The sequence below is a fragment of the Erpetoichthys calabaricus genome, chromosome 13, assembly GCF_900747795.2.
Source record: "Erpetoichthys calabaricus chromosome 13, fErpCal1.3, whole genome shotgun sequence".
In the NCBI taxonomy this organism is placed as follows: domain Eukaryota; kingdom Metazoa; phylum Chordata; class Cladistia; order Polypteriformes; family Polypteridae; genus Erpetoichthys; species Erpetoichthys calabaricus.
The window spans coordinates 111,506,454-111,519,138 of NC_041406.2; the positions used below are offsets into that span (position 1 = coordinate 111,506,454).

Below are 12,685 nucleotides of genomic sequence, written 5' to 3' on the forward strand. Positions count from 1 at the left end.
TGAAAATTCATGCTCTTCCCAGCAAGATATTTCTAGGTTTTCTTGTGAAAAGGGAATACTGTATTGCAGACCAACTATACAGCCATTAAGAGCATGTATAAAAAATAAAATTATGAAATAGGTACAGAAGTAAGATGCATACAACAGAGGATGCCCTGCCCACTGTTCTTTGGTGAAAATAAAACAAAAATCTCTGAGTTGTCAAAAGTAGATTTAAAAAAAATAAATAAAAGGTATATCTATGCTACTAAACACTCTCTCTGAATGTGTGCCCAGTATGGTTGGTAACACTCCAGCAAAAGATCTCCATAATTAAAACACAACAAGGTAAATATGTGGATCCTACCAGCATTGAACCTCCATTATGCCCTTTAGGCTTTTTATTAGTGTTTGATTTGAACTACTGTAGTGATTCATTTTTATAACAAATTACAACTTGTAGTGTTTTATTTATGTCTTATTTATAGAAAGTTGTTTGCAGTGAGGTGTTTGATTAAATACAAGTGTTCACTGTTTAAGAAAATTGAACCATTTGTTTAAATAGAAAGAAATACCTTAATCTGCTGTGTATTCTCTACGCTACTGTTTGTTGTGGAGTGATTTGCATGGTTTGTCCAAAAATGTACACTTTTTAATTTAAAAAAATTACTGCAACAGGGCCTTATTTTGTAAGGAGTGTTTAAAATATTAGAAAGAACCCTTAAACATCTGTGTTTCATAGGCTCTTAACATTTTTTATTTTTGTCATGTTTTACAAATTGCACTTTTTTTTTAATAGTCTTTGTCGTGTAATTTTTTAGGATTCATTGTCTGAAGTGGAGGAAAAATACAAGAAAGCAATGGTCTCCAATGCACAACTGGATAATGAAAAGGCAAATCTGATTTATCAAGTGGACACATTGAAAGATGTGGTTGAGGAAATGGAAGAGCAAATGGCAGAAATGCTACGAGAGAATGAAGAGAAATCAAAGGTAGTCTTTTTACATTTGATTTCTACTTTATATTTAAAGGTTCACAGCTCATTAACTGTGAGGAAATGAATAAAGTAGTTTTTCATAGCAACACACCATGCTATAGAGTAAAGAGTTGTGATATATCCATTCTTCAGTTACCTAGTGACTCCTTTCTCTTCAGACTTGCAGTGAACACATTTAAATCTACAAATATTCCTTTTGAAAAATAATGATTAAAAAAAACTAATTTTAAAGTGCTAACTTCAATGAAGCCACTTTGTCACACTTAAAGTACCCTCTTAGCTGTACAAAAAACTTTTATTTTCATCTGCCCTTTTTTGTAACACTCTTGTTGTCTTTTAAGTTGCTCTCTTAGTGGACCTTTCTTCTCTCTCTCTCGCCTCCTTTCATTAGATACTGTACTCTTTGATCACTACAAAAGTAGCCTTATCTTCTTCCTGAAAATCCTTTGATACACATTTAATTTTAGGAAAGCATTTTTATTTAGCCTTATTTTCGTGGAATTACCAGTGGCATGGATTAATAGAGGGTGGCACAGTTGAAGTGCTGCTGCCGCTCAAAAAGGAGACTGGGCTTCAAGTCCTAATTGCTCCTTGCGTAGAATTTGCATGTTCCCCCAGTGTCTTAGTAGTTTTACTATGGGTTCACCAGTATCCTCCCGTAAAGACATGTAGGTTTTGTGAATTGACAATGTTAAATTCATCTTGATATGTGTTTGTTTGTGTGTGTGTGTGTATGTATTTGCCCTGCAATGGCCCGATATCCTGTCCAGGAATTCTTCTTAGTAATAATAATATTAATTCTTTATGGTGCTGCAATGTGCTGTATCAGTGCATGCTCCCAACCTTTTTCCCTCTTTACATATATTCAGCCCTTTTCTCACTATTCAAAATTCTTTAGTGAGTGCTGAGCCACTTTAACCACCACTGATGTGTAGCATCCTCCTGGATGATGTGATGGCAGCCATTTTAGAGCTAGTATGCTCACCGCACATTACCTGTTATGTGGTGAAGTGGTGAGAGAGAGAGAGGGCATTATTAGGGGTACAGAATGACTAGGCCATGTAGGGCAATTTAGCCTGGAAATCAGGATACACCCTAATCTTTAGGAAGGATGTCCAGGGAACTTTTATGACAAACAGAGTCAGGACTGCGGTTTTATGTCTCATTCAAGGACTATGCCATTTTTACAGCACAGTGTCTCCATCACTGCACTGTGACATTTGGGATCCACATTCAGGGTAAGGGCCCCGTGCTGGCCTCCAAAAAACCTCATCCAGCAACAACCCAAGCTTTTCCTACATGGTCTCCCATCTCCTCCTAAACATGCTTAGATTCAGGTTGATGACCTCTGCATGTGATATAGCTTTCTTGCCTTACTCCAGCTTCCCCACAACTCTGCTCTGAAATGGACACGTTTGGAAATAGATGAATGGGTGCAGAAATGGTGTGTCTGGCTTACGTATTTCAAAATGCAGTCCTCAATGCAGCTTGCTTGAAGTCTTTTAAAGAGGGAAGTATTGCTCTGTTGTCCCAGTAGGTTTGTGTTTTCTTTTTTTGTACTATAGGTTTATTTTTATTTTTTTTTTTTCCTGGTTCAACAGAATCACATGGTTATCTGGGTTAAATTAAGAAATTTTTGGTTGCACAGAGTTGGGATTTGGGGATGTGTGTGCTGTGGAGTGGAAGTTCTTATTAGGGCCTGGTCAGTATAGATTGTTTAAAAATGATATTGATTTTGATATTTGAGCAGCTAAGCTATCTGGTTGCTAATACTTACTGCACCAATATTGCTAGTGTAGCAGAATACATACAATTATTTTTACTCCAGTTTCTGAAAGATGAAAAGAAAACATATGATCATCCAATTTAGAATAAATTCACTTAGAATGAATTGCTGGGTAAATGCACATTGTGACACCTGCTTAATCAAATTCAAGGTTGCAATATGCTGAAGCACCAAGTACAAGGAAGGAAACGGCTCTGGAAAAATGTCAGTCTGTTTCAGGTTCACTCCAGCTCAGTTGTAGTGTCCCTTAAATTTCATCAGTGCATCTTTCAGTATGTGAGAGGAACACTGGAGCATCCAGTGCAAAATCTACAAAGACACAGGAGAACCTGCAGTTTCTTTAATTTGGAACCAGATTCGAACCACAGACACTAGTGGCACAACTAGACACTGCACTACCCTGCTAACAGTATATAAAATATCAAAAGGCAAAAATGTGTTTTTAATTATCTTCTCACCATGAAAGTAAAGAAGATAAAAGAATTATTTACTAAGTTTTCATACTTAACGAAGGCTTAGCTTTTTACTTTTGCAGCTGTCTGCCTATATGAAATTAATAACTTCTAAACTTTGATGCAGAAAAGTCACATGACTGGTCAGACAGCTTTTCTCCCAGCTTACTGTTGAAGTCAGAAGTTTACATACACTTAAGGTGAATTCTTTAAAAGTCACTGTATAATCCTTCCAAAGATTTTATACCAGGGTGCGCACAAAGTCCGTATACCCCTATCTTTGGGAGGATTTTGAAAGCTAAAGGTTACCTCTTAGGAATCCAAAACATCTGTATGGGTCCCTCCATGATTTCTGCATAGCCGAATGTACCGCCAGGTTCTCCTGCTCATGTTCTGCAACATTTGCAGGGTGACTTTCTGGAATACTGCGCGAACCGCATGTTTCAGTTCATCGTTCGATGACTAACGGCGCTTCTGCACGTCTTCTTTGATAAACCCCCAGAGTGCATTATCTGGAGTTGTGAGATCAGGGCTTCTTGGAGGCCACGGAAGAGGAGCGAGATTGTTGTTTGATCCTCGTCCGATCCAACGATTCCCAAAAACATCGTTGAGGCGATCACGCACGGTGATTGCGAAATGGGCATGTGCCCCGCCTTGTTGAAACCAAACACTGTCAAGGACGCCCTGGTTTCTCAGTTGTGGGATGAGCCAGCCATTCAGCATTTACAGATAACTGATTTGGTTAACAGAACCATCAAAAAAATAAGGGCCAAACAAATGCTGTGCTGTCATTCCGGCCCAGATCATCACATGTGGTGGGCTATGCTCAATTTCTTCAAAGAAATGTGGATTTTGTTTTCCCCAGAAAAACACGTTTCGATTGCGGGAGCTGCGATAAATCACACACTCGTCAGACAACATAACCTTTTCTTTCTCAGCATTTGTTGGAAATTGGTGCAGCATCAGATCACAAGCTTCCTGACTTGTGTCACCCATCACTTCGTCATGGAACAACCGCCACGTTGTTGCGATTTCTTGAGTGGCAGCACCAGACGGGATGTCGGAAACACACCTCGAAATACCAGGAAGACTTGGGCTGATGTCCACAGGAACCAGATTGTCATGGTTATTCCTGTAAATGCTCCTAAAGATAGGGGTATACGGACTTTGTGCGCACCCTGTACTAACAATCTATAAATTTGGCATATTGTTTAAGATATCTACTTTGTACAGGGCAAAAGGATTTTTTTTTACTTTCATTGTTAATTGGCACTTGCAAATTATCACTGTATATGAATATAGTGTTTGTGTTAGTAAGTGTGTTTCCTGTGTTGGTCTACAGTATATATGAAATATATATATATATATATATAGTTTTATGGAATATATGACCATATAACCTTAGTTTGAATACTGGAACACTTAAAATATAACACTTGCTTTTAATCAGTGGCTAAAGATGCAACTTTTGAAGAACAGGCTATAAATAAATATTAATGCATGCATACAATGGGTCAAAAAAGATTTATTAGTTGTTGAAATTCAATATTTCTTGAATATTAAACTGTTGAAGGTGGAATAAAGAGTTGCATGAAAAGCTTCAATTGGAAATAAACATATTACTTACGCAATATCATTACAGGTTGTTTGTTTTTAATTGGGTATATGCTTTCAATATAACATTGTATCCAGTTGCAAATGGGCTGTGTTCACATGATAATACTCCATGCTTTAAGACTGGCAAGCCTTTGAGTTTTTTTTTTGCAAATAACACTTTTGTTTCTGTAGACACCAAGTTTATTTCATTGTTTCAACACCCTGTGATACAACCCAATACAAGTCTAGCATTTTAACATAATCATTAATCGTTAAAAACTAAAAACAATGATGTTGATGTAAATTAAGCAATTGTGCTGGGCTTCATTAAGGTGGTAGACAGAATTAATTTTAAATATTTGTGGTACTTCTGTACATTTCTTAGTGATTCTTCTTACTATTATGTTTTGTCTCCTAGGAATTAGAAAGACAGAAACACACGTGTAATATACTTCAGCACAAAGTAGAAGAACTTAAAGAGGGCATCCGACAGAGAGATGAACTTATTGAGGTATGAAATGCTGTAAGGTCAGCATTGTGAAAAGATCTTATATTTAAAAACAAGACTTCTGTAAGGAATTGTAGAAATATTTTGTATAAAATTTAGTACAGTGTAGTGGATTTATATGTAAATCATGTACCTGTACAGTTACAACTACAGATAAAGGATAACTGTTTTTGTGGTTGTCAAGTGAAATGCTTTAACTTGTTAGTTTAAAGTATAGCTCATGTTTTTTTTTTTTCTTCAGATATAAGGCTTTTTTTTTTTTTTTTTTTTACACCACACATGACTGTTTGTACATTGAATAACTTAACGAGTTGGAAATTATCTAAATTCAGCACCTTACATATTCTTATGGTGTTGCATTCTAAGATTCTGAGCATATTTTCTGAGTTATAAATGTGTATCGATTTGTGAGTGAATGACTTGCTTTTCATGTTTGCTGCTTACCTCTGAGAACATTTTCTTAGGATTTCTTCTTTCAAGTGGAGGAGCAACACAAAGGTGTATTAAACATGTTTAATTTTGAAACCAGTCGTCTCAGACTTGATTCCTGGAGTGTTACATGCTTTTATTGAATCCATTTTTTTAAATTAGAATCCAGTTTTTCCTTTCAGTGGAATATATTATTTTTTCTAATCTAGTTGTGTTGCATTGAAAAGTATATTTTACTTTGGTAAAATATAATACATAGGTACATCTTAACTCCTAAACTGTTTTCTCTCTTTATATATATATATATATATATATATATATATATATATATATATATATATATATATATATATGTATATATATATACAGTGGTGTGAAAAACTATTTGCCCCCTTCCTGATTTCTTATTCTTTTGCATGTTTGTCACACAAAATGTTTCTGATCATCAAACACATTTAACCATTAGTCAAATATAACACAAGTAAACACAAAATGCAGTTTTTAAATGATGGTTTTTATTATTTAGGGAGAAAAAAAATCCAAACCTACATGGCCCTGTGTGAAAAAGTAATTGCCCCCTTGTTAAAAAATAACCTAACTGTGGTGTGTCACACCTGAGTTCAATTTCCGTAGCCACCCCCAGGCCTGATTACTGCCACACCTGTTTCAATCAAGAAATCACTTAAATAGGAGCTGCCTGACACAGAGAAGTAGACCAAAAGCACCTCAAAAGCTAGACATCATGCCAAGATCCAAAGAAATTCAGGAACAAATGAGAACAGAAGTAATTGAGATCTATCAGTCTGGTAAAGGTTATAAAGCCATTTCTAAAGCTTTGGGACTCCAGCGAACCACAGTGAGAGCCATTATCCACAAATGGCAAAAACATGGAACAGTGTTGAACCTTCCCAGGAGTGGCCGGCCGACCAAAATGACCCCAAGAGCGCAGAGACGACTCATCCGAGAGGTCACAAAAGACCCCAGGACAACGTCTAAAGAACTGCAGGCCTCACTTGCCTCAATTAAGGTCAGTGTTCACGACTCCACCATAAGAAAGAGACTGGGCAAAAACGGCCTGCATGGCAGATTTCCAAGACGCAAACCACTGTTAAGCAAAAAGAACATTAGGGCTCGTCTCAATTTTGCTAAGAAACATCTCAATGATTGCCAAGACTTTTGGGAAAATACCTTGTGGACTGATGAGACAAAAGTTGAACTTTTTGGAAGGCAAATGTCCCGTTACATCTGGCGTAAAAGGAACACAGCATTTCAGAAAAAGAACATCATACCAACAGTAAAATATGGTGGTGGTAGTGTGATGGTCTGGGGTTGTTTTGCTGTTTCAGGACCTGGAAGGCTTGCTGTGATAGATGGAACCATGAATTCTACTGTCTACCAAAAAATCCTGAAGGAGAATGTCTGGCCATCTGTTCGTCAACTCAAGCTGAAGCGATCTTGGGTGCTGCAACAGGACAATGACCCAAAACACACCAGCAAATCCACCTCTGAATGGCTGAAGAAAAACAAAATGAAGACTTTGGAGTGGCCTAGTCAAAGTCCTGACCTGAATCCAATTGAGATGCTATGGCATGACCTTAAAAAGGCGGTTCATGCTAGAAAACCCTCAAATAAAGCTGAATTACAACAATTTTGCAAAGATGAGTGGGCCAAAATTCCTCCAGAGCGCTGTAAAAGACTCATTGCAAGTTATCGCAAACGCTTGATTGCAGTTATTGCTGCTAAGGGTGGCCCAACCAGTTATTAGGTTCAGGGGGCAATTACTTTTTCACACAGGGCCATGTAGGTTTGGATTTTTTTTTCTCCCTAAATAATAAAAACCACCATTTACAAACTGCATTTTGTGTTTACTTGTGTTATATTTGACTAATGGTTAAATGTGTTTGATGATCAGAAACATTTTGTGTGACAAACATGCAAAAGAATAAGAAATCAGGAAGGGGGCAAATAGTTTTTCACACCACTGTATATATTGTATTCCAGTTCCTTTGGAACTAAGTATTTGCCTCTCTTTTTTATTTAATGTACAATAAAATAGAAACAGTTTAAAGGTAGAGCATCTTAAATAAGTAAGCTGAAGTAAGGATTTTTAATAGACAGAAGTTACATTTACAGAGTTAGAAAAACCCACTACTAGTGAAAACTGACTGCATACCATCTAATTAAGCAAGAAGATCTATACACAGCAAGAACTGTGTTCTGATTAAGACAGTGGTCGGGACTAGAAACTGTAGTAGCTGTTGCAACTCTTCCAGAAGTTAGTTTCAGACATCTGTTAAATGAAAATCTTGTTTATACCTTTAGAAACAACATATGACACTCCAACTGGCAATAGCTAATAAACCCATGCTGCCAAACCTATGAGTTACATGAGATTTTATTGTCAGGTTATAAATTTGTTAAAGCTTTCAGTAGCATGATTTTTAATTCCAGCGCTGCTAGATAAACAAACAAAAAAATTTGATGAAAACTGTAGCTTAACAGTTTAATGCAATTTTCACATTACCAAAGCTATACAGTATTTATTTTGCCTTACAGCACAGTGTCATATTTTACCAGTTGGGTCCCATGCTTAAATTACTTCTAGAGGATACTTGTTTGCACAACTGCATTTTCTAATTTAAAGATGGTGAATTTACTCATGCATAATATTTATACATATAATGCCATAAAACATTAATCTTGTCAAAAGTTTCTTGCAGTGTACAAAATTGGATTTTGTGCTATCAATTACACAGAGCCTATAAAATAATTTTCATTTACCTCTTGTTAGTTTTCACATTTTATTGTTATATAATACAGTGGACTTCATTTGGCTTTTTTGACATTGATCAGCAGAAAAATGTTCTTTAATATCAAAGTGGAAACATATCTCTACAATGTAGTATAAGTTAATTATAAAACACAAAAGTAGTAATTGCTTCATTATTCAACCACTGTAAAGAACCAAAGACACATGAACGAAGTTAAGGACTTTAGTGACCTTCAAAACTTGATGTTGTTTTGGAAGACTTAAGTAGATAGGACATGTAAGCTTTGTTGGACTGAATGACATGTTCTCGTCTAGATCTTTTCTAATGTTCTAAAGTCAGGCATTTTAGAAGGTGCATCTTTGGCAGTAGTTATAGCCTTGAATCTGTATGGATAGTTCTCTAATAGCTTTGCTCATCTTAACACTGTAGTTTTTCCCCATTCTTCTCTGCAAAATTTGTGAAAGCTTTGGCAGGGATTTCAGGTGAATAGCCATTTTCAAGTTTCAACACACATTCTCAGTTGGATGAGATCTGAATTCTGACTCAACGACTCTAGGCCATTAACAACATAGTTTTAAGCCATTCTTTGCAGCTTTGGCTTTATGTGTGGAGTTATCTTTCTGGAAAATAGTTCTTCAAAGTGTAGGCTTCTTTCAGGCTTTCCCAGGATTTCTCTGGATTTTTCTGTGTTTATTTTACTTCTTACCAAACATGATGTTTAATCAGATGACCAGAAAGGTCAATGAAACTCTGCAACCTTCTTACAACTAATTTTACAGTCTCCCAAGTTCTTTCTGGCAAAACTCAAAAGAATTAAACTTGTATACAGTTGAACAGAGGAGACTGCATACGGACCTAATTTAAAAATCTCAAAGGCATTGATAAAGTAGTTCCAGTAGAATTTTTTCAACTTAATGGTGAATCACCTGTTCAGTGATACCAGTGGTAAATTAAGGTTGAAGCACATTTAGTAATGGATCCAGAAAGTACTTCTTTACCCGAAGAGTTATGGGAATATGGAACAAACTTCTGAGACATGTAGTTGAAGGAGAAACTTTGACAACCTTTAAGAAGTATCTGGATGAGAAATTGGGACAGGATACCAATTAGCTAATCAAATATGCCAAATGGACTGAATGGACTTCTCTCATTTGTCAAATTACAGGTGCATTTATACTACAATCAATAAAACCCCTAGACTACAGACAGGTCATGTGTATTATACTAATTATGTGACTTCTGTAACCAATTGGCTACACCACTAATGATTTATGTGTGTCAAATTTAAGGGGGCGAATACCTGTACAGTCAGTTATGTTGTGTTTTATATTTGTGATTAATTCAGAGCACTTTGCAGAGATCTGGTTTCACTTTGGCATTAAATAGTGTTTTTCTCTTCATCAATGTCAAAAAAGTAAAATTAAATTCACTATGTTTCAATGTTGTATAACAATAAAATGTGGACATTTCCAACGGGGTGAATACTTTTTTCCCCCTCTTTGGCTTGTTAAGGAAGCTTTTTTTTGGCAATCTGCTGTTTTTCTGCCTAAGAAGTAAATGCACAGCAAAAGACATGATAATTTGAATTTATGGCATATGGCTGTATTATAGTTTCTAGATACTTTTCATTATCTTTGTGGAGTTTTAATATTTTTGCTTAATACATAATGAGCTTTCTGTTGGTTCTCCAATATCTTTCTTTCCCAGAGATCTGCAGAATATGTTTGTGTGGCAAGGGTAATTTGGCCATGTGATAGTGCAATTGGACATGTGTCTGGGTGTTCCCTGTAGTTGTCTAGCATTTTCTCCTGGGGATTGGTTCTATTTTTGGCCTGACACTTTCAGAATAAGCTAAAGACCCATAATGACCCTTATTTGAATAAGCAGGTTCAAGAAAGAATGCTTAACTTAAGCTGTTTTGATTACTAATTTTAAGGATAAAACTCTTTCATCACCTTGGACTGAAAACAGTTTTTCAGACAACTCATGAAACTAAGATGGATTATCTCATATGTTGTTCTCATGGGATGACACAGCAATACCTCTATGTATACAACATGACTGTTGTGTAGTATTTTGTATTTTGTACAATACTTAAAAACAGATGCTACTTAATATAATATGTCAAATTGTAGTTTTTTCAGTTACATTAAACAAGTAAGACAATTATTGTGAAGGGATATCATTAAACTGTAATATATTTGAATAGTTTTGAAATGTGGTGGCTTTCTGACATCTAATGTCTTTGATATGCCATAAGAAAAAGAGTTGTGTTGGACTACTGTTTATCCATTACAATGCAGCTGTAGGGTATATATTCTAATAAAATAATACATAAACATCATAAAACATATGCATTACTACTTTATTTATTGAAACAATCTAAAAATAATTTTATCAGATGTTTCTTTAAGAGGTTGATTATTTTTTGGCATTCTGTATTCTATGACAACATGTTAAATGTGTCTCACAGATGGAAATTACATATTGATTACACTGCAATTCCATTCATCCCTGTTGGGTCTCTTGTTTCCTCTATCTTTCCTATGCTTCTTCATCCAAAACTTAATTCTGTACTGTTTTCTCCCTTTAATTTTCTTCATATTTTTCTTTTTATTTGATGTATGTGAACACTCTAGGACAACCAGCATATGAAACAAAAAATAGATTCTTTCACGAAGGAAGTGTTTGATCTTCAAGAAACAATTAACTGGAAGGACAAAAAAATTGGGGTAGGAGGTCCAAGGAAAGGCAAAGGGGATTGCACCATTTGTGTAGTAGATACGTTTTTTATTTAGCAAGACAAATATGAGTCATTCTGCTGCAACTTATCTACTTATACTAAAGTTAACTAGAAGTGATATTGGCACTTTGCAAAAGGTTTAAGTGTTGTATTGCTTAGGGTGAGTAATATGTTTGTATTAAATTCATATCATATAAATTGAGTTTAATTTAAATTTACCGTCTTTTTGTAGTTGTCTTCATTACAAGTAAAACTTTAGTTGATTAAGGTAATCCCCCAGATACATGCATAAAAAAGTGCTCGATTCATAGGGAGCAAACAAGACAGAGGTAATCTTACTAGTTACCTTTGCATATAAGAGCTAGATATTGATAATCAATCTATGCTGGAGACATCTTCTTCTTTGCAATGTGCTCCTACATAAATTTATATAAAATTGATTTTAAAAATATTGTATATTGTGATGGAATTGAAAAAACTTGTGTTTTTTCATTTTTATTTAAAATATGTTTTGGAATGACTCATATTTTCTATTGTTCTTATATGAGAATATCTAAGACTGTCACAGTGGCATTTTTTGTTTTTTTAATACTGCCTAGTGAGAAAAGAAATGAGGCAGTGCATTTACTGATTGTATTGTAATCATGATTATTGAAAATAGTTGTAAGGATCTGTATTTTATACAGTGACATTAACACCAAGCTTTATTACAAGGCCCTTTACAGGGTTAACAAAATGATAATACTGTATCAAATACACAAACTGAACAATACAATTTAAAATTTTCAAGCAGAATTGGCAGATACTCTGATCATATTAAAATATCAAAGTGCCTGTTCAAGTGATGTCCTGAAAAATTGCTTTTTTTTTAAAAAAAAAAACAAAAAAACTAGGAGACCTTTAGTTGTCTTTGCTTTGAGTATTATCAGGTTATATTTAATACAATACAGTACATGTATTTGTTAAATAACCAGAGGAGTTCATTCAGTCTTACTTAGAAATGCATTTTGGACATTCTGATGATAGCAGCAGATATGCAAAATTATTCGGACATGACGTATCCAGTATTCCAGACAAGTACAGTGTAAGAACGTCATTGGTTGTGCAAAACAACAAGTATCCCGACTATAAATTATGATAGCTTTATCATTAACATTTGAATGATTAGTTACCCAGTGGATATTAAGAAATCCTCCATTCTTCAGTTACGGGTTATATTAAGCTTTTAAAGCAAATTAAATTTTAGTATGGACCATTCACTTGGATATGCATGTTGTTTTCCTCTGTTCCTTACTTATTTTACATGTATGTTTTCTGCATGTAAAACCCAGTTGTTCCTGTCTGTTTTTCCTCCTTTTGTGTTTGCTCCTTTCATCATATACATTGCTACCTCTTGTTTGTGCATTTCTTTTTTGCATATGACA

At 35.1% G+C, this 12,685-nt stretch overlaps 1 protein-coding gene across 26 annotated transcripts in view; it reads left to right on the plus strand.

The window, feature by feature from the left end:
• lrrfip2 (leucine rich repeat (in FLII) interacting protein 2) overlaps nucleotides 1-12,685 on the plus strand; it is a 216,545-nt gene that overhangs the window by 172,688 nt on the left and 31,172 nt on the right. For 13 of the 26 annotated variants that reach the window (XM_028817457.2, XM_051935774.1, XM_051935779.1 and 10 more), the window contains 3 exons: nucleotides 801-971; nucleotides 5,229-5,321; nucleotides 11,158-11,250. In XM_028817457.2, the coding sequence (XP_028673290.1) occupies nucleotides 801-971; nucleotides 5,229-5,321; nucleotides 11,158-11,250 (357 nt within the window). The remainder of the gene's footprint in view (nucleotides 1-800; nucleotides 972-5,228; nucleotides 5,322-11,157; nucleotides 11,251-12,685) is intronic. The other 13 variants (XM_051935780.1, XM_051935783.1, XM_051935796.1 and 10 more) reach the window with 1 other exon arrangement.